The sequence below is a fragment of the Sus scrofa genome, chromosome 4 (genome assembly GCF_054392235.1).
Source record: "Sus scrofa isolate SSC_HxYL_T2T_F1_AM1 chromosome 4, Sscrofa_HxYL_maternal_Yorkshire_Landrace_v2.0, whole genome shotgun sequence".
In the NCBI taxonomy this organism is placed as follows: Eukaryota; Metazoa; Chordata; class Mammalia; order Artiodactyla; family Suidae; genus Sus; species Sus scrofa.
Window position 1 is genome coordinate 78,629,399 of NC_139386.1, and position 21,784 is coordinate 78,651,182.

General features: G+C 43.6%; 2 protein-coding genes and 1 long non-coding RNA gene across 76 annotated transcripts in view; 2 read left to right on the top strand and 1 right to left on the bottom strand.

The window, feature by feature from the left end:
* The window catches only part of NSMAF (neutral sphingomyelinase activation associated factor), a 64,021-nt gene extending 60,207 nt beyond the window's left edge, over positions 1 to 3,814 (top strand). For all 25 annotated transcript variants that reach the window (XM_085022326.1, XM_085022322.1, XM_085022336.1 and 22 more), the window contains 5 exons: positions 341 to 424; positions 1,358 to 1,508; positions 1,915 to 2,017; positions 2,118 to 2,227; positions 3,135 to 3,814. In XM_085022326.1, coding sequence (XP_084878452.1) covers positions 341 to 424; positions 1,358 to 1,508; positions 1,915 to 2,017; positions 2,118 to 2,227; positions 3,135 to 3,229 — 543 coding nt within the window. In that variant the 3' untranslated portion in view covers positions 3,230 to 3,814. The remainder of the gene's footprint in view (positions 1 to 340; positions 425 to 1,357; positions 1,509 to 1,914; positions 2,018 to 2,117; positions 2,228 to 3,134) is intronic.
* A 495-nt stretch (positions 3,815 to 4,309) lies between these two features.
* SDCBP (syndecan binding protein) overlaps positions 4,310 to 21,784 on the bottom strand; it is a 61,823-nt gene continuing 44,348 nt past the window's right edge. For 34 of the 50 annotated variants that reach the window (XM_085020260.1, XM_085020255.1, XM_085020282.1 and 31 more), the window contains 8 exons: positions 21,153 to 21,218; positions 16,024 to 16,102; positions 13,585 to 13,694; positions 10,739 to 10,900; positions 8,811 to 8,986; positions 7,289 to 7,460; positions 6,431 to 6,522; positions 4,310 to 5,500 (listed from right to left, as the gene is read on the bottom strand). In XM_085020260.1, coding sequence (XP_084876386.1) covers positions 5,446 to 5,500; positions 6,431 to 6,522; positions 7,289 to 7,460; positions 8,811 to 8,986; positions 10,739 to 10,900; positions 13,585 to 13,694; positions 16,024 to 16,102; positions 21,153 to 21,218 — 912 coding nt within the window. In that variant the 3' untranslated portion in view covers positions 4,310 to 5,445. 50 annotated transcript variants of the gene reach the window in all.
* Positions 17,269 to 18,406, top strand: LOC146403882 (uncharacterized). The gene is made up of 2 exons (XR_014843789.1): positions 17,269 to 17,373; positions 17,705 to 18,406. It is a non-coding gene; the product is annotated as an uncharacterized LOC146403882 (long non-coding RNA).

Consider the following 21,784-nt stretch of genomic DNA (forward strand, 5'->3'; position numbering starts at 1 on the left):
AGAGTTTTCACCATCCCTCCCGCCCAAGTTGTGGTGGCCAGTTAGTTGTTTTGCCTACAGCTAATTTCAGTAAGTGTCTTTGGGGACCTGGCTTTTTCTCAGAACACTGGCTGACACGGCAGCACTTCTGCGCTGCTCCTTCTCTAGTTCACCCAGTACTTCAGTCATGCAAGTCCGGGTACCGGCCGCCCGAGGGCGGGAATACAAGCTCCGCAGCTGGAGGGGAGCAGCCACACGTACCCTTGTCTGCAGCTGCATTGAGTGCAAGTTGTTTAGTTGGAGGTTGTCCTGAACGCCTTAGAGCCTCGGCGGTGACCTCCTGTGCTGTGCTCCATCCTAGGTGTGGTCTGCGCTTCCCGCGGGGACGACAGGCGCACAGAGGCTCCAGTTTGAGCTGCTGGCGGAGCTGGAGCACGACGTGGGCGTGAGTACCAGAGGGGCGGAGGAGGGCGCGGACCAGCTCTTGCTTCCTTCCTGGCACCTGACCCTTCGGGCTTCCAAATCGACTTGGCCTTTTTTGCTCTAGTTTGCTGTTTCTTTGCGAATCGGCTCCAATCCAACTAGATTTCCCAAAGAGCCTTGCCTGAGCTCGGCCTTGCCCGCTTGGGTCCCCCCTGCAGAGCCCAGGCCGGTGCCGAGTCCCTTCACCTGCTCCATGGCCACGCGGCCACCTCTCAGACGCGGCCTGGATGGTGGTGAAGGGATGCCTGGTGCGCACAGTCGGCAGGCGAACTGGGGTTTAGTGTGTGGTTTAAGAGGGGCTCGCGGTACAACCCGGAGGTGAGCCTCCCCAGATCCGCCACGTGGACCCGCTGCGCTTCCCCCCACAGTGCTGACTCCGCATGGAGTCCTCCCGGAGACACCTTGGGCTTTTTGGCTCTGTTTAAAGCAGGCTTACATCACCTTAGCAGCGGTTGACAGTGGTCACTGGCCCATGACGAAGGCCACTTTTACGTGAATCTGCACTCTTTCGATGTGGGGATGAAATTAATCTGTTCTTATTGTTCACGTATTTGGATGCTCTGGGAAATGGAGGAGTGACCACGATTCTAAACTGAACGCGGGAGTTCCCGTCGTGGCGCAGTGGTTAACAAATCCGACTAGGAACCATGAGGTTGCGGGTTCGGTCCCTGCCCTTGCTCAGTGGGTTAACGATCCGGCGTTGCCGTGAGCTGTGGTGTAGGTTGCAGACGCGGCTCGGATCCCGCGTTGCTGTGGCTCTGGCGTAAGCCGGTGGCTACAGCTCCGATTCAACCCCTAGCCTGGGAACCTCCATATGCCACGGGAGCGGCCCAAGAAATAGCAAAAAGACAACAAACAAACAAACAAACTGAACGCGGCGTGTTCTCGTCCCCAGGTCGACACAATGAGTTTAAATGCTGCGAGCGCACTGTTGGTCTCGGGCACCAGAGAAGGCGCCGTCAATATCTGGGACCTTGCCACCGCCACCGTCTTGCACCAGATTCCGTGTCATTCAGGGACCGTGTGTCATACTGCTTTCAGCCCAGGTAGTGTTCTTTCTAACACAGGTGGTAATGGGGTCCTGGAATTATCTTGGAATAAATAGTAAGAATGTAAATAGGAAAACACTGTTTGCTGGCAGGAGGCCCTGCCTCTGGGTAAAGCTGCTTGGTGCTCTGCAGTGCATTGTGTGTGGCCTTTGTCCCTGGGAGGAAAGCTGTGTGGCATAGTTCCTCAGCTCCCCAGAGAGATGATAAAGGTGTAAATGAATTCACACCAAAGGGCCTTCCGCCCAGTGTCTTGGAAACAAGCATTTCAAGGAGAGAGTCGTCATAGGTTAAATACAATAGCTCAAGGGAACCTTCGGCCACTGGCTTCAGAAATACTACCTCAGATTGATCTAGAACACCCTTCTGAAGCTGTAGCCTGTCTGTGCTTGGCCTCGTGTTACAGATAGCCGCCACGTCCTCAGCACGGGAGAGGACGGCTCTCTGAACGTCATAGACGTGCAGACAGGAATGCTCATCTCTTCCCTGACCTCGGCTGAGCCCCAGAGGTGAGCTTGCGGAGTCCGTGGTGAAGACGCGGAGGGGCTCTCGGGCATGGAAGACGGGCATCCTGATGAAGGCTGAAGGGTGGTTTCTGAATCCTCGCAGGTGCTTTCTCTGGGATGGGAATTCGGTTTTATCCGGAAGCCAGTCTGGCGAGCTGCTTGTTTGGGACCTCCTCGGGGCAAAGATCAGTGAGAGGATCCGAGGCCACACAGGTGAGTGCCCTGCCGCTGACCCTTCCCCTCTCCCTAAACGCGCCCCCAAGCCTGCTTTCCCACCAGCAGGTGTGCTCTTTTCAGGCAGACAACGCCCTGTGCGCCCCTGTGCAGTGGTCGCTCCCCTCCAGACCCTGGTGGGCCAGCGACCCGCATCTCTTGCATCCTCCAGGATTTGGATTTATGCTGACAGACGCTTGACTCCAAAGTGGAAGTTATGACATTGACTTCCACAGGGAGGATAAAAACAAAGTAAAAGCTGTAATTGTTTAAATGTGTGCCCAAAATCATTATTTAAAAAAATGAAAAGGCAGAAACCGTAGAACAGCAATGGATGACACTGAAAACTAAGTCACTCTCCCCCTGACTCCCACCTCCTCCTCGCAGGACTTGGGGCCCTGGATGTTGCCTTGCTGTCAAGAGGCCTTGTGTATGATGTCATTGTTCAGCCCACTGGTCTTGCGCTGTTTTCATTTTGCACGTGTTCCTCCAAGCATTTGGAGGATTTGTGCAGTTCATTCTTGTAGTGTCTGTGGTTCTAAGTACCTACTGACTTCCCAGCTTCGTTCCCTTCCCCCGTGTGGTTATTTAACATTATACATGAAAGTGATGTATCTGTGCTGTTTTCCACAGCTCACTAGCTTTAACATTTTCGACTCCGTCCAATAGAAACGGAAAAAAATGGGCAAACACACCAGCTCGTTTTCCCTCACATCTGACTTTTCACTGCAGGTGGACAGAATATTTGTATTCTGTTCTGCATCGTAATTCAGTTTCTTAATCCTCCCAGGTTCCCTGTGCTGAGCAGTTTAATTTGTAGTCTATGCAGACTGTGGTCAGTGCTCTGGGCTGACCTTGGGGGGCCTCCGGGCAACTCACACCCAACCACACGCCTCTTCCCCCGCAGGCGCCGTGACATGCATGTGGATGAACGAACAGTGCAGCAGTGTCATCACGGGAGGTGAAGACAGACAGATAATCTTCTGGAAGTTGCAGTATTAAGTGCCTTTTCCTCGAGTATTATTGAGCTCTAATGTTTAAGCCAAACTTAAATGACTATTTAAAAGTGAATGTGCAATGATAGTCATCAGACGTTTTACACATGAGAAACTTGTGGCTTAAACTTCACAAATCATGGTGACTTCACTGAAGGCCACTAGTTGTCATCCTCTAAAGCAGATGAAGACGTGACAGCAGTGGCGAGAAAACAGGTGGTCAGCCCAGGATTCCAACAGAAGACAGGTTTGGGTGGCAGAGCCAGTAGCTTAGATCCTAAAGCCAGCTGGGGAAATTTCCAGAAAGCACTGAACTTGAGGATTTTCCAAGAAAATGTGAGTATTCTCTGCTACTGCTGAGTCAGTGTTACGTCTTCCTAATCACAAGCACTGTTCATCAGGTTTGGGGGTGTGTGTTTTCATGGAGTGGTTACTTTCTATAACCTCTTGTCCCCAGGTTCTAAGAACCTGGGGAAGGATTAGCAGTTCTTATAACAGTTCACTGTCTATAGGAACAGTTTTTCATGATAGCTATTATATGCTCATCTTTTCTATGGTATTAAAAATATTTTTCTGTAATATTTTTCTGAAATGAAAGCAGTTTTCATTTTCTTATTTAAATGACTTACTACAAAGTACTAGGAACTCCCATGTAGTGATCCTTCTAGAAAACCGTATGTCGTGTGCATGTCATTCTCATACTTTGGGAACTGTCCTCAGACCCACATCCAGACAGCAAGATAAGAGACTCAGAAACACGGCTTGGCTGGCTTGTCTAAATTTCAGACCAGGTAAGCTGTGAGGCAATAGCACCGACTTTCTTTTATATTCAACCTCTGAACCACAGAAATTACGTGACTTAAATTTCCCACCCTCTTTAAACACTGTACGTCATCTTGAATGTTAAACATGCCTTGGCCTGGGTGTCGCTGCTGGGAATCAACAGGGCCCTGGAGGCCTCTGGTGTATCTGGGCTCCCCAGCTGGCAGCCCTTCTCCCGACACTCAGACCCTCAGCACGGAAAGGCTTTTCTCAGGCGCCTGCCTCTCCCACAGGCCTGATGTTTCCAAATGATTCAAAACCAGACTAAAATTTAACTTTATTTTTAATTAAAATAGGCAGAAACCAACAAAGAAAGGATGAAGAAGTGCCATTGTCATTTTGTTTACAGAGAAGTCGGGAAATAGAACAGCTGATCAGGAAAACATTCCAAGCCCGTCCCAAAGCAGCTAGGATACAGGTTTATACATAAATGCCAACATTGGCTATTATCCCACTTGTCTACAGATGAAAAAGGGAGTTGAGGTTTGTCCTACTTAGTACAAGAATTTTTACATTTAATAGATATATAGTGACTCATTTCTCAGAAAGTGATAACTAGTAAGTGTCAGAAGAAAGAAGTTGCCATTACACAATGACTAGAAAATCTCAGATGCAACTAGGCAGCTATGCTGAGTAAGCTCAGCTACATTATGTAGCTGATGTAGCTATATGTACATTACACTGTTCTGGGCTAGTGTGCATTTCAGCTGAAGAACTGCATTTGGGGTTTTAGAAAGGCAGCAAGAGTAAGTTTGGCTTTCATTCTAGATGCTTAATGTAGTTAAGGCGACAGTTCAAGCAGAGTAAGTAAAGGTAGTTGAAAGGTAACGATATTCACTACACCTGCTGCAGCTTACAGCCACTGTGATGCCTCCATGGAATGAAACCCACATTAGGTTACTTAACTGGTGTGTTTACACACACACACACACACACACACACACACACACACAGGGAAAAGAAAGTAATCCTTCTAAATGTGCTAGAGAACACAGTACAAATGGAAAATACACCCTAGACTTGAAGTACTAGGAACAGCAATGCTTGATGCCTAGGCAACGGTGAGGGGTTCTACACACAGCCGAGCTTGCGCCAGGCGTCCTAATCTAATCCCATGGCTTGAAAGAGCATCAGGTTTCCAGTAAAGAAACTAAGCTACAAAAGTTTCAGTAAATCAAAGTTTTCACCTCTCTGAAACTAGGCTAAGGCTACAACTATCTTGAAGTCTGAACAAGACATCAGATGAAACAGTTAAGAGGCCAGCCTGCCGGAACAGGAAGGCCCTCGCGCAGCATATGCTCTCTGGCTCCTCGAAAGCTTCATGTGCATAAGAGAAAGTGAAGTCACTGAAGAGGTCGCATGGAGAAGCTTGGCACCGTTTCCACTGTGCTGCTGCGACTCTTAGACCTCAGGGATGGTGTGATCCATCAGGCTTTTCATGATGCTGGGTGCCATCCTACAAGAGAGTCACTGTCATTAACTACTGAAGTTTGGGATTCTTTTTTTCAAAAAGGTTACATGTTGGTCTAAGAAAACTTCAATTCAAGGGATGGAAAGCAAGGTGTTTTTGTTTTTTGGTCTTTTCGTCTTTTAAGGGCCGAACTAGTGGCATATTGAAGTTCCCAGGCTAGAGGTCGAATCTGAGCTGTAGCTGCTGGCCTACACCACAGCTCTTGGCAACGCTGGATCCTTAACCTACTGAGCGAGGCCAGGGATTGAACCTGCATCCTCATGGATACTAGTCGGATTCGTAGCCACTGCACCACAACAGGTACTCCAAGGTTGGTTCCCCCCACCCCATGAGTTCAGATCCAAAGGGTCTCAGGTAATCTAGCTGTTTGCAAATACCCAGTATGAAAAGCTATTGGTATCCTGGCCAGTATAGTTTCACAAAATACAGGTTAAGTCCTTGTATATATTACAGTGGTTATTAGTTGCAGAGACATGTGGGGGAGTTGTCACGGGTTTAGGAGAAGTGAGCTCCTGAAGGGTTAGTCCTAATGAGGACTGCCCCCCGCCCATGTGGGCTGCGCTCTACCCAGCAGCTTGATTTCTTCAGTTTTACTGCCATGTGCAGGGAGGAGCCCTGGTTTGGGGCGGGGGGGGGGCAGAAAGCACCCTTTATGAGCCACGAGCAGATCCTACTAGTCAGGGAAGCTGTAGGCAGTTTCTCGGCAACTGAACTGAGCCTGCCCACCCCTCTGCTCCTGGTCCTCCTGCTTGTAGGAAATGTCGGAATTCAGAACCTGGACTTTCCAGATAGGAGAAGCTATGAGGGGTCGACCTGATTTAAATGATTTACTAAAATTTTCTACATTATGCCAATGTCATCTGTTGAGAATTAATTTAAGCACAGTGCTTCTATGAAGTCAGATGGTCTGCTTACCGTTTAATAATATGTTCGAAGATAAAAGCAGGCATGATTGTGATAGTGATGACATTCCCAGCTGTTGACAGTATGTCTGCAATCTGAGAGTCCTGTTGAAAACACAAAATTCTATTCAAGCTTCATTAAATATATTCTTGCTGAAGAAACATGTTAAATGTCTCTAAAACCCTGACTCTTGGTATGTATATATGAACTGGTAAGTAAACGGACTGAATATCCACCAAGTCACTTTTTCATCACCTTTCCCCATATGCACCATTGATTGCATAGACCCCCCTGGTTAACTGTTTTTGTGGGTTTTTTTTTTTTTTTTTTTAGGACTGCATCCTTGGCATACAGAAGTTCCCAGGCTGGGGGTCAAATTGGAGCTACAGCTGCCAGCCTACACCACAGCTCATGGTGACACCAGATCCTTAACCCACTGAGCAAGGCCAGCAATCGAACCCACATCCTCATGGATCTGGGTTCATTAACCACTGAGCCACAATGGGAACCCCCTCTGTGTGTATTCTTAACCAAAGCTGATGAAGAAATGAGAAGGTCTTAATGAAAAACCTTTAGACCTCAAGCTAGTTTCATTTAGGCATTTGTGGAGGGAACAAACCATGAAGAAGTTCTTTCCTACAACTCCAGGACTGAACAAAACATTCATTCAGAATGTCAGCAGTTTTTAGTGCTCAGGTCTCCACAGAATTCTAGATCCAGGGCCCTGTTACAGAAACCCCAATTCTACACAGAGCACTGCCAGAGCCCATCTCCCCACTGAGCTGCTATATTCTGGTCACTATGAAGACAGCATCACTGAAACAAATGAAAAAATGACAACTGCAGAACAAGACAAGTTCAGATGGTGACCTTTAGTCCAATGACATTCTGTCCATTGACCTCGCAGATGCTGTGTTCTGTGAGAAGGCCGTTTCTGGCTGCAGAACTGTCCTTCACTATGGAGGTGATCTTCCCGTTTTTGAAGATAAAGCCAACATGTCCAGTACTGTCCTTATGCATGGTAACTGTCCGTTCAAAGGGCCTGTAAGCATCATAGGTTCAGTTTAAAAACTTAATTCCAAGGTAAACATTTTAATGGCTTTGTTCTGCCATACTGGATATTTTGTTACAATAACCTCAGTGTTGTAAGAGCACCTTACTATTGTATAGTGCCAATTCTGTGCATTCATAGAACATCCTGGCGTAAGATTTTTTATTCCTTGTGGTTCATGTAAAAGGAAATCTTAGACTTAACGCATTGGCTGTAGGTGGTTTATCAATATGCTTTTTCCTTCACTGTAACAACATTGAAAGAAGATCGGTGAACAAAAATCTGTTAAAAAGTGAATTTTTTTTTCCGTCTTTTTGCCATTTCGTGGGCTGCTCCCGCGTCATATGGAGGTTCCCAGGCAAGGGGTCGAATCGGAGCTGTAGCCACTGGCCTACGCCAGAGCCACAGCAACGCGGGATCCAAGCCGCGTCTGCAACCGACACCACAGCTCACGGCAACGCCGGATCGTTAATCCACTGAGCAAGGCCAGGGATCGAACCCGCAACCTCATGGTTCCTAGTTGGATTCGTTAACTACTGCGCCATGACGGGAACTCCAAAAGTGAATTACCTTTTAAAAATGAATTAACTTCACTGTTCTTAGGGTAATATTTTACTGATAAACCTTCCTAGTATTTCTCACGTCTTAATTTTGAAAACTCGTTGAGGGTATTTTTGCTAGTTTAAGAGGAGGTGTAGTAAGCAGTGAGACGGAAGGCTCTCAGGAGATTTGCAAGCTGCCTGTCTGCTCACAAGCTTGTCCCACCAGTTGCAGCTGCTGCGTTACTGCACAAAATACATGTTCTGTCATCAAAGGACAGTCCTAGCTTCTCCTAATCCAGGTTACTCTCTGAAGCTTTCCTTGGCTACAGAGCAGAAATGGCAGATACCTGCCTGTGTGAGAAGCAAAAACACAAAGGTAGATAAAACAGGTGTACCTGAGAGGATTAAAAACCCCAAAGCTTTTAATGTGACCAAGGCCCCCCTCGACACCTGTGAGGCTAGGAAGGAGATGCTCAATGAACTAAAAGGCTCAAGGCTGCATCCTTCCAGCCCAGAGGCACCCTGGGGTTTCTGAACCCCTGGCTCCAGGTGTGTCCACCCCCAGCAGGAACCCAGAAAGCGAGGCTAAAACACCTGCTTAGTGACTCTAACCTTGCATTTTCTACAGAACCAGATTAAGACAAAGTAACTTTCCAGAGGTGTATGCAAAACCAGAAATGTTCAAAAAAATCAAACCACAGAAGAAAAACCTACCCCACCCAACTCCAAGTTTAAAAGGCTAATACTACGTTTACAGAATCTCAAACACCCCAACTCTTGCCGCGTCCAGTCAGCTCACCGGTCCCGAATGGTCATGGTAATTTTCTCTCCAAAGGCTTGCTTGAGCACCTTGTGGGCCCGGTCCGAGCTCCAGCCTGCACAGTTCTCCCCGTTGATCTGGAGCACCTGGTCCCCGAATCGCAGCCCAACTAATGAGGCTGGAGAATTTGCCTGAACAAGCTGAACAAATATGCCCTGGAGAATAAGGAAGTCACTGGTCATTTACCACTGTTTAGGAATCCACCCTGGTAATTATAGAAAAAATTACATGTCTAATGTCATCCTCAAGAAAAATTTTATCAAGGCAATACCCTAAGAAATAGGTTAAAAAAAAAAGTGAGATCTTGGAAATTTCTACCTCAAATCATGACCTATCTACCCCCCCTCAGTCACCCCCTCGGTCTAAATTAAATACAAGCTTCTGCGATTTATTTAGGGAGGAAGTGAGTAAAGTGTTATAAATTTTGTGATTTACAGCCCTTTTAAAAAAAATGATAGTTTATCTACTTGAGTCATATAATCACTTAAAACAGCCTATAAAAAAGATGAGCATGGAGCTCCTGTCATGGCTCAGCGGAAACGAATGTGACTAGACATACAGGAGGACACAGGTTTGATCCCTGGCCTCCCTCATGGGCTAAGGATCCAGCATTGCTGTGAGCGGTGGTGTGGGCCATAGACGAGGCTCGGATCCCAAAGCAGCTGTGGCGCAGACCAGGAGCTATAGCTCTGATTGGACCCCTAGCCTGGGAAATTCCATGTGTTGTGGGTGTGGCCCTAAAAAGACCAAAAAAAAAAAAACAAAAACCATCTTCAATACCACTCCAGTTTAAGAACTGAACCCACATGGATAGTTTTACTTTGAGACTTATGTCTGTCAGTCTTATCACAGATGTTGAACACAATACAAATACATATAAAAGAGTAAGCCTGATGAACACAACAAAGTATCTCCAAGGCTAGCCAGCTCCATTCTCCCATTTCAAGCTGGGCTGGATGTGATCTCATGTGCCTTATTTCTGGAATGAACCTGAAAACGAGGCAGCTTCCTGCAAAAGTCAGGTCAAGGAGCTTCAGCCAAGCGGACACACCCAGTGCAAGGCTAACTGCTGTGGCGGATGGGCCGTGGAGAGCGTGGGTTCTTTCTCTGCTGGGGAGCAGGGGGCACAGCATAAACTATTCATAGAAGAGGAGGGCAGGGCAGTGAAGTCCAAGCTGCTCAGAGCCGACGTGTCTTGCCCAAACCACAAGTGTGCAAAAGACACGAGACCCTCACACCTCAGGGAGGCAGGCCGGCGGGCTGGGGCTTCCTGCCAAGACCAGCTACCTGCATCTTCGGCCAAGTGCCACAAAGACTGGGCACACACAGCAACAAGACCGAGCACTGAAAAGGAATCAAGTACTGCAGAAAACCACAGACACAGTACAGACCCAGCAGGTCCTCCACCATCCTAGATGCTTCCTCCGAGGGGCCAGTGTTAAGTTCTTCAGTCTGGTAGGGTAAGAGGTCCACTCACTGCTGCCCAGAAAATGCCATATTCAACTCAAATGTCCGAAAGCCAAGCCTGTACCGCCACATCTTGGCTTAGATGACCCTCATTTAGTTTATTTAGCTTATTACATATGAGACCACTGATTCTCACTGGTCAGTCTTCTCTCAACTTCCACGAGTGTTGCCTTAGCCAGAATTCTAACTGTATAAACTGTTATAATACCTGCAGACTTAGAACTTTATTCTAGGAAGACAACTTCAAAAAAGAAAAATCCACTGAAAATAATATTGGAAGTCACAACTTTGCCTCTTCAGAATAGGGCATCTTGAGATTTAAAATACTGTCAATTATAGATACCATTATAGTTAAAACATTTACATTTTAAATTAACATTGTTCCCTTAATATCCTCTAAGCTATTTAGACAAATTTAGGTAAATATTAAAAATACTTACATTATCTACTGATTTAAGCCTGAGCCCAATTTTTCCATCTTGATCCTTACATAAAATGACTTCACGAATCCCTTGCTTAATTTCTGCTCTACGGATTCCAGCGTCATTACCAGTTACAGGAGCCACCATATAGTTCATGCTGGAAGGTCTTGCAACCAACTGCTGACAAAAACACAAATATATACAATATATACAAACAGTCTCCCTAAAAAAATCTAAAAAATATATTCAGTTGTGGTTTCACAAAATGTAATCTGCAAATTACTTCCTTCAGATAGTCTGATTTTTGCAAAAATGATCCTTTAAAAGTTTTGCCTCATGATGTTTAATGTGGACTTTGGCTTGTCTTCAACTCAAATGTATTATCCTTGAACTTTTATAAAGGCCATATCACACTGCTGAAATTCGCACAGCATCTTCCAGAGGGTTCTGTCATATGACCTCATCTTCAACAATCTACTTACCCTTTCAGAGTTTCTATAAAAAGGGTAACTTTAAATCCACTGTGAAGACTGAAAGAAAAGTGTACATCAGATGAGTGCTGACCCACACAAGACAAACATTTCTCACCTATGGATTAACCATCTCTGGACAAACCAGACTGCCCTAGAATAGCTGCCCCAGGGCTCAGTAAGGTACTGTTTCAAGATCCTCATATTTTTCAAGTTTTCTTGAAGCACTGACCTACCTAATAACTGTGGTGCTCAGAGTAGCAATAATAGGGAAAACTACACATACATATACTGCAGACTGCAAATTGATTTGTTCAGAATTCATGGTAATTCCAACAGCACATTCTAAAGTTGATAACGCACAGCAACGCTACAAATTACAATACCAGAAAATATTGTTTTTAAGGAATTACAAAGATTCAATGATTATAGGGGACTATAAATCAAGTAATGAGATAGAAAAAGAAAAACATAAGAAAATGAATTTAGCTTAGCTGGAATATAGGACAAAAAGGAAGAGCTTTGGAGTGGGTTTTCCTTTTGGAAAAGTAATTTTTTTTTTTTTTTTTTTTTTTTGCTATTTCTTGGGCCGCCCCTGCGGCATATGGAGATTCCCAGGCTAGGGGTCTAATCGGAGCCATAGCCACCAGCCTACGCCAGAGCCACAGCAACGCGGGATCCGAGCCACGTCTGCAACCTACACCACAGCTCACGGCAATGCCGGATCCTTAACCCACTGAGCAAGGGCAGGGACCGAACCCACAACCTCATGGTTCCTAGTCGGATTCGTTAACCACTGCGCCACAACAGGAACTCCTGGAAAAGTAATTTTTATTTCTTCTAGCAAGTATTCTCAAGAACTTACTACATGTTCTTCCACTGCGAGCATATGAGCAGCATCCTATGACCTTTGCCCCCTTGCCCATTCTGACAAATGACATGTGACAAGGGCTACTCTCACAACCTTCCAGATCAGCTCTGCTTCAGCTCCTGCCCTTCCACTAACCATTCTCCACACAGCAGCACAGAGATCAGATGATACCCCTGATTATCTTCCACAATGCAGACCCCAGTCCCTCACCACCACTAACCCTCCAGGGCCATCTGCCTCCACATTCTGCCTTGTCTGCCATCACCAAGGCCTTATCTTGGGTCTACAAGTTCTCTTCTGTACTTGGAGTTCTCTGTATGTACTGACGTGTGGCCAGCAAAGCATAAAACACTTAACATGGGTCTCTTAATAGACAATGTTGAACCTCAATTTTGTGAGGAATTGCATCTTTTAAGGGGAAACTACTCCATAAAGAAAAGTGTGGTTATACTGAGTGGTCGAAGGAGCAGGCAGCGCCAGGTATGAACCTCCTACCCATCACCTGCAAACCCACCAGTCCAGACTCCACTTGGACTGTGCAAAAGACACTGTCCTCTGTGGTTCCTGGCCAGCACCCTGAGAGGCACCAGAGGGAGACAGGGTGGCTGGGGGAGGGGCAGGCGCCTGGCTCCTTCCTGTCTGCTCTGGCTTTGGTCCGCACTGCCTGGAGCTAGCCCTTCGCCCTGCCGGCAGCAGTGGATTCCATTCTCCAGACTTTACCACACCCCCAAATCAGACCTCCAAACCCCTCCGAGGTGACAGTACCCACAGCAGTGTCCCCTCCTCTGAGGCCCGGCTCACACCCTGAAACTCTAACCTCTGACCTGTCGTCAGAGAAACAGCTACTTTCTGCAGAGACATCTGTGTTCCATTTTTGTTTTAAATATTTACTATGATTTCTATTGTCCCAACTGGGCCCTGACTGATGTAAGCAAGTCTTCCATAAATTATTTGGTGAATAAATAAAGGCAGGTACTGTATCCAGCACTAGGATCATGGTGCATAGGCGTGGACCCTGTTGTCAGGAAGTTAAGTATTTCACTACAAGTGCTGTGGCCTTACAGCAATAATCTGAACAAAAGACAGACATTATATTTAAGCCAAGAATTTGGAGTCTAATTTCATGAAGCTTTAGACTTCAGAATGCTGAATCTAGGAGCAACTCAGTACTGCTGGAAAAGAGAAGTTACTAAAGGAAAAGTAAGAGTCTATTGTAATACTCTGGGTTAGAAGTACAGAAACCCTGAATAGGCGTATATATAGCAGGACTAGAATGGGAAACATGATAGAAACAGAATCACTAGGTCTCCGTAACTGGAGAATGGACTGGTCAAGGCATCTGAATCTTTAACTCCTAATAACTTAGAAAAGTAACAGCACAAAAGGAAGTAGACTATGTGAGAAGTGACATCCTGAGAAGAGGCCAACGCTAACATTATAAATCTTGGGGTTTGGCACAATGAGGAATTAGCTTCTATCTATGTGTAAAGTATGATTTTATGTAATTCAAAATTCATACATACCCCCTGAACTGGTGCTCCAGGGACCACGGCCATATTTGTACGAATTTCTTCTTCATTTAAACTCAGGCCCATGTACTGAGAGAGCTCCGGATATAGTTTAGGATAGAGATCTAATAAAAATGAATGAACAGAGAAAGGGAAAAAAAAACACTGGTTGAAAATTCAAAAACTGTTGTTATGGACTTCTACTTGTACTAAAAAATTACATTTAATTTATAAAATCTAGAATAAATTTAAATTAGCTACTTGGAAAATTCCACTCTATCTCTGTAATGACAATTAGAAATGGATAAAACAGAAAAAGTTACAGGTGAAAGTAAAATATGAAGACATTTGAACTGAAACCTCAGATTTCTAAGTACTCAAGAGTAAAAATAATTTTTCTAATTATCTTCCCTCTCCTTTTTTTTAAGCCTAGTTGATTAGGAATTTTGTAAAGATACCACTGATTCTCCAATTAAGAAGAAGTGACCAGGAGTTCCCATCCTGGCACAGCGGAAAGTAATGAGGAACCATGAGGTCGCGGGTTCAATCCCTGGCCTCTCTCAGTGGGTTAAGGATCCAGTGTTGCTGTGAGCTGTGGTGTAGGTCACAGACATGGCTCGGATATGGCATTGCTGTGGTGTAGGCCGGAAGCTACAACTCCAATTAGACCCCTAGCCTGAGAACCTCCATATGCTGCGGGTGTGGCCCTAAAAAGACAAAAAAAAAAAAAAAAAAAAAAAAAAAGAACTGACCAAAATGTATACTGTCAAGTCAGCTGCTTTATAACTAAACAGCTATAAAATTATTCTTCTGAACCCCACCAAAAAAAAATCAAAGCTTGTAAATTTATTTAGTGTCATATCATTTTAATTGTTAACTAATGATGGAGTTCCAGTTGTGGCTCGGTGGTTAACAAACCCGACTAATATCCATGAGGACTTGGGTTCGATCCCTGGCCTTGCTCTGTGGGTTAAGGATCTGGCATTGCAGTGAGCTGTGGTGTAGCTAAGAGTCATGGCCTGGATCTGGTGTTGCTCTGGCTATGGTGTACGCCAGCAGCTGCAGCTCAAATTTGGGAACTTCCATATGCCAAGACTGCTGCCCTAAAAAGATGACAAAAAAAAAAAAAAGTTAACCAATGAAATCTTGGGAAACAGGACATTTAAATACTGAAGTACTGAACTGAGTGGTACAGTTAAGTACAAATATTTCCAAAAGCTCTTTTTCACATGTTTTATTTGTGACTTAAAATGGGTCTTCTATATTTTGGTTTGTGTTTTTTTGTGCCTATGGCATGCAGAAATTCAGACCACACCATGGCACCGACAATGCTTAATGGCTAGGCGACCAGGGAACTCCCCAAAATGGATTTTCTAAAAGGAACAATGTTATAACAGGTCACAAAAACCTATTTAACACTCCTTTTGTATCTTTAGGTCATGTTATTTAAGGGTTCTGTCCTGAATCCCTATGAGCGCAGAAGGAAAAGGGATCAAAGAGAAGGATATGGAGCCTGAGTAGATCCCAGGATTCAGGAAGTGCCCTCAAAAGGAGGCGGCTGGAATTTTCAACCCTGCCCCCACCCTCCACAAGTCCTGAAGAGACAGAGGACAGTTAGGAAAGTTCAGTTTTTTCACAAATGAATCACTCCTAGGTTAAGGACTTATGTATGAGCACTGAGACTTAAGTAACTTAATTTTGATTAAGCCCTAAAACACACCTTCATACTCAATTTTTTTTTTTTTTTTTGGTCTTTTTGCCATTTCTTGGGCCACTCCCAGGGCATATGGAGGTTCCCAGGCTAGGGATCAAATCGGAGCTGTAGCCACCAGCCTATGCCAGAGCCACAGCAACTCGGGATCCGAGCCGCGTCTGTGACCCACACCACAGCTCACGGCAACGCCAGATCCTTAACCCACTGAGCAAGGTCAGGGATCAAACCCACAACCTCATGGTTCCCAGTTGGATTCGTTAACCACTGCGCCACAACGGGAACTCCCATACTCATCACTTCTTGATTAAAGAATTATTTTTTGGAAGAAAAATTTCCTACTACTAGAGGAAATTATTTTTTTGGCTTTTTAAGGCGACACCCACAGCACATGGAGGTTCCCAGGGTAGGGGTCCAATCAGAGCTACAGCTGCCGGCCTACACGACAGCCACAGCAACACAGGATCCAAGCCATGGTGGCAACCTACACCACAGCTCACAGCAATGTCAGATCCTTAACCCACTGAGCAAGGCCAGGGATTGAACTTGCAGCTTCATGGTTCCTAGTCGGATTGTTTCTGCTGCACCATGACAGGAACTCCCCTATTACCAGGTTTTAACCACCAATTTCATGAGGCATGTTAAAAAAAAAAAAAAAATCTTGCAATCCCTCTTTCAGCAAAAGAAGGCTTAGTTAACAAGTTATCTCTGTTTAAGGAGAATGAACCAAAGTGTAAACCTACTTCCATCTTGAGAGACAGGAACAGAAGCTTCAGACAAAATTGCTGGGTTGGCAGGGTTTGCAGAAAAAGCAGTTTGAGCCTGAAAAAGAAGACAATTCTAACAATTCTATAAACATACTTAAACTTCTTATATAAATTCTTATGTAATTTATAAGTTAAATCCAGTAAATCCAAAAAGAAACTAAAACACTATTTTTAATCAAGTCTTTTTTTTTTTTTTTTTTTTTTGCTTTTTTAGGGCCATACCCACAGCATATGGAAGTTCCCAAATTGGAATCGCAGCTGCCAGCCTTCGCCACAGCCATAGTAACGCAGGATCCAAACTGCATTTGAGATCTACACCACAGTTCATAGCAATGCTGGATCCTTAACCCACTGAGCAAGGCAAGGGATCAAACCCACATCCTCATGGATACTAGTCAGATTCGTTACGAATGAGCCACAATGGGAACTCCCAAGAAATTTTAACTTCAAATTTCCAGCAATATATTTTCAAAGAAAATCACAAATCAAAAATATATTTCATATTATAAATATTAAATGCTATCCTAGTTCCCATTGTGGGGCAGTGGAAACGAATCGATCCCTGGCCATGCTCAGTGGGTTAAGGATCCGGCATTGCCAAGAGCTGTGGTGTAGGTCTCAGACAAGGCTCGCATCTGGCGTTGCTATGGCTGTGGCATAGGCTGTGGCATAGGTTCCCCTAGCCTGGGAACCTCCACATGTGGCAGGTGCGGCCCTAAAAAGCCAAAAACAAAACAAAACAAAACAAAAAATGCTATGCTATAAAACTTGACTAACCACATTTTTTATAATCAATATTTCATAGTGCTACTGCAAATTAATATTTTCAAAATGCATTATAGAATGGTTACACATTTTACATTTTTATTATTCTTTTGCTAATAAGTCTAGGTAAAAATATCTTATTTACGTAAGAAAAAAAGCTCGATCATATTCCTATGAAAAGTCATCTATTGGAAAAACACCTAAAAATTTAAATACTAAGTTGTCAACATTTATGTTCCTATTCTGGCATATCCCACTGAAATAATCCTCATCTACATTTTAGCCAGCCTAAGAAGGGGTTATGTTATATACTAAATACAAAAACATTACAAACTATGTAAAACATACAGACATAAAAATGATAAAGGAATTTTTGGCTGTTAACTTTGTCAAAGCTTTGACAATATGCACACTTATCAATACTACTCATGTGCAGATATGCCAGGAACCCCTCCCAGGCTGGCTTCACAGCCCATGTCGGACTAAGTGTTCCACTGATGAAATGCTTCCCTTTACAGATGCATCTGACTTCCTAAAACGGCTGCATGTCACTGATTGACAGTAAGTGTTAAAGCCATCTCTAACATCATTTTTTACTTAATAATCAGAAATATGTCAATTAAGTAATGAGGTTTATCCCTATGTATCAACCTAGCCCTAAAATTAATGCTAACAGTAGGTCCAAAGATGCCTGGAGAGATGGAAGCTTAACCTAATTAAGGAAAGCCTACAAAAGCACATCACTCATTTGGGCTGTAAATGTTCTGATATGCTTGTTATTCAGTCACTCTTTAAGAGTTATTGTTTCATAATTTGTCATAATCTAAATGGGAAAAAAACACAGCATGAAAATAAGTATGCTAAATTTTGAAAAATTTTCACCAATTATCAGTTAAAAGGAGGTGTGGCCAGTGGACTGCTTCTTGGATAATCTCTAAGAATACTGTTCAGCACCAAAATGAAGAGCTATCAAGGCATGAAAAGACAAGGAGGGACCATGAATGCACATTCCTAGGTGAAAGAAACCAATCTGAAAGGGTGTTATGATTCGACCCTCCGAAAGGCAGCATCATGAGACAGAGTTCCGTGGTTGCCAAGAATCAGCAGGGATGGAGGGAGGAAGGTATAGAGCACAAAGGTACAGAGTATTCTGCGTGATCACCAGCTCTGGCCGAGGTCACCACACACTTGACCAAAGCAAACAGAGGGAAGAACAGAGAACACCACCAAGAGTGAACCCAGATGTAACTATGGATGTGGGGTGGCAACAGTGTGTCACAGTGGGTTCACCCACCCTGCCACTGTGGTGAGGGTATTGGCGTGTGGGAACTGTGCCAGGGGAGAGGGGAACTGGGGGGCGGGGATCACTGAGACAGAAACTGTAATCTTTCATTCAATTTTGCTGTGAACCTGTAACAGCTCTGAAAAACATAATTCACTAATTTTAAAAAATTGATCATCTTTTACTTTGGTTTATTACTTTCTATTCTTTCATTCATTGCTATTGTTCTTATCCAATGAATACTGAAGTAAGTACATAAAAGCTCTCTGCAAATTACTATATAATTTGTAGTAAAAATAAAAGATGGTACAAGGGTTTAAAGACTCTAAGCCATTAAATGCAGCAAGCTATTTCATACTCATCTGAAATCTCAAACAAAAAAATGGGGGACGCCCAAGGAGCTCACAGTTACTTTGGGAACACACCATTTCTGACACTACAGAATGCTCTTGGAGCTGGCAGGACAATCTCCACTCACTGTGATAATCAGGAAATTGACAAAAACCACTGTTTCTTAAAAGCTTATTCTGTGTAGGTTTGACAACCACAGGCTCCTCATAACAGACAGATAGGTGCAGGGATTGTCTGATGCTAAAACCCACAAAAAGCAAAAAACAAACAAACCAAAACACCCAAGTATGACCTATCATAGAAAATGAAAAACAAAACATAAACAGCCTAAGACTTTAGTGGCTAGGTTAGGAATATTTTTTAAATCCAATTAGTACTAAAACACGATGTTCCCCCACCCCCTGACCCCAGGCAGCTAGCTTTCTGCTTGGAACACAGCCTTCTAATGGAAATACCCATATGACCTGCATCTCCTTAAAGAAGGTCATCCTGATATAGGCTGTAGCCCTCTTATTTCTCCAATCCAGCATTTGTCAATACCAACTATTTCTTTCCTTTTCTGCTGTTTTCAAAATGAAAAACCCCTGCTCAAATCCTACTATGGTTATTCCATAAAAACCAACAACAACAAAAAAAAGACAAAAAAATCATTCTTTCAGATCCACCTGCAAATCCTATCACTTAGTGCTCCGATGTCATATTAACAGCTTATTATTCTTGAGGGTGAATATTCCGAATAAAAGCTTCTCAAAATCAAGTGTGTCTGTTCGGATGAACTTTGTGGAAATAAAAACCACATGAGAAAAATAACGACAAAAACACCAAAGAAAAAAGTGATAAGAGATCTGAGATGTTTCTGAACAGCCACTTAAAACTGTGTGGCATCAAAGCCGTGGCAGGTGAACAGGTTTCAGAGATTTTACACACCACCAATCAACATCCACAGGGAATCAATGATGGAAAACATGTGTTCTTGATTCCGCCCCCATGCCAAAGGCATCCAATCACTGCTACAAGGTTAACAATTTCAGCTACACAGTTGTTACTATTTCTGCTGGGGTTTTTTCACTCTAAAAGAGCCAACATTTTGCATAAAAAACACTTGTATTCTTGAAGTTGCTTAAGACTTCACACAAATTTGTAGCAAACTTTTTATGCTCATTAAATAATTATTAAAAAGTCAGGGAGTTCCCGTCGAGGCGCAGTGGTTAACGAATCCGACTAGGAACCATGAGGTTGCGGGTTCAGTCCCTGCCCTTGCTAAGTGGGTTAACGATTCGGCGGCGTTGCCGTGAGCTGTGGTGTAGGTTGCAGATGCGGCTCGGATCCCGCATTGCTGTGGCTCTGGCGTAGGCCGGTGGCTACAGCTCCGATTCGACCCCTAGCCTGGGAACCTCCATATGCCGTGGGAACGGCTCAAGAAAAGGCAAAAAGACAAAAAATAAATTAATTAAAAAATAAAATAAAATATGGCACAAATGATCCATCTACAGAACAGAAACAATGGTGGACATGGAGGACAGATATGTGTTGGTGAGGGTGGTGGGGGAGAGGGAGGGATTGGGATGGATTGGGAGTCTGGGGTTAGTAGATGAAGTACTAAAGAATTTCAACACATTTATCATATCAAAAAGATTTTAGGGATTTCCCGTCGTGGCGCAGTGGTTAACGAATCCGACTAGGAACCATGAGGTTGCGGGTTCGGTCCCTGCCCTTGCTCAGTGGGTTAACGATCCGGCGTTGCCGTGAGCTGTGGTGTAGGTTGCAGACGCGGCTCGGATCCCGCATTGCTGTGGCTCTGGCGTAGGCCGGTGGCTACAGCTCCGATTTGACCCCTAGCCTGGGAACCTCCATGTGCCACGGGAGCGGCCCAAGAAATAGCAACAACAACAACAACAAAAGACAAAAGACAAAAAAAAAAAAAAAAAAGATTTTAGGAATAAAGTATAACAGGGAGTTTGATTCATCTTGCCAAATTAAAAGAATAACCAACTTTATAAGAGATCAACTTGAAAGTAAACTGGAAACAAGATGCAATTAAATACTATGATTCTCTCTAGCTAAAAAGAATAAAAATTTACAAAGAGCAAGAACTGATCCCACTCCTCAACTGTCTCCTTAAGCAGAAGCATCTATCTCCAAAGTTGGAGCTGACATAAAGGACCACAAACATGTCAGACTTGATGAGTTAGAAACACTGCCACTATGGCAGGAACCTGTGAAACGCCTGCTGCTTATGTCTCAAAGGAAATCAATTACTATGCTTTCATTGTGCTTTTTTACACTAAAAGCAGCATGTACCTCCCCCATTTCTATAATTGCTAGAAAAAGTAAAGAATTAAAGATTGGTCATATCTAAGGCCCCAAAAGAACAACATATGGATCTCAAAAAGACAATACCTAAGAAGCTGGGGTATATTTTACCAATTTAAAAACGTATTCATTTTAAACCTTAGTCATTAAATCAACCTATCTTTGGAGTTTAAGTCCAGTTTCAAAGATATAACATCCTGTGGCCATTCAGAGTGAAATAAAGAATAATGTCTAGCTTTTCTAACCTTTTCATTAGAAAAAACTGAAAAGAAGTTTATAAAGTGTTAAACAAACACACCTGCTATTTAAGTTTCCTGTCCATTTCACATCACCAGAATGTATGGCAGACAGAGTACGCGGGGAAAAAAAAGGTACTTTAACAATGTAAACATACCTGGATCACCTTGTCTACCTTCAGGTCTTCAAGAGATGGGTAGAGAGACATTTTTGCAGGATTTTTCTAAAGGAAAAACAAAAATTCTGTAATTCAGATTTCGCTGAAATTTTAGTAGTATATGTGGCCAGCGGCATACACATAAACATGTACAAATGTTTAACACACAAGGTATTTAAATTGCAAAACACATGGAAAAATACGACCATCCAGCTATAGAAAAAATTGTTTACATGAAGAGTTACCAAACTACCTCTCCCTCCCAGAGATGATCAAACTATACCCATTACAGATTTTCAACGTCCTTAGTAAAAGCCCCTTTATTTTTAAAGTTTAGAAAATCAAAGAGAAGGATTATGTGACTTGCTAGCTTACACAAGTGCTTGGCAACTGAGTATTATATCCCTCCCATAAAAATCTACAACAGCTCACGTGTCATCTATATAGAAAACCTCTACTGTTATGAAAAATATGTATTCACACATATTACATAAACACATTATAGAATAAAACACACGCACCAACTTTGGCAGTAGTTTTTTCTTTGGGAGACATGAATGAAACAGATGGTAAGAGACTGAGGGATAAAGGGGAAATTTTTACATTTTAAACAGTTCTATATTGTTTAATGA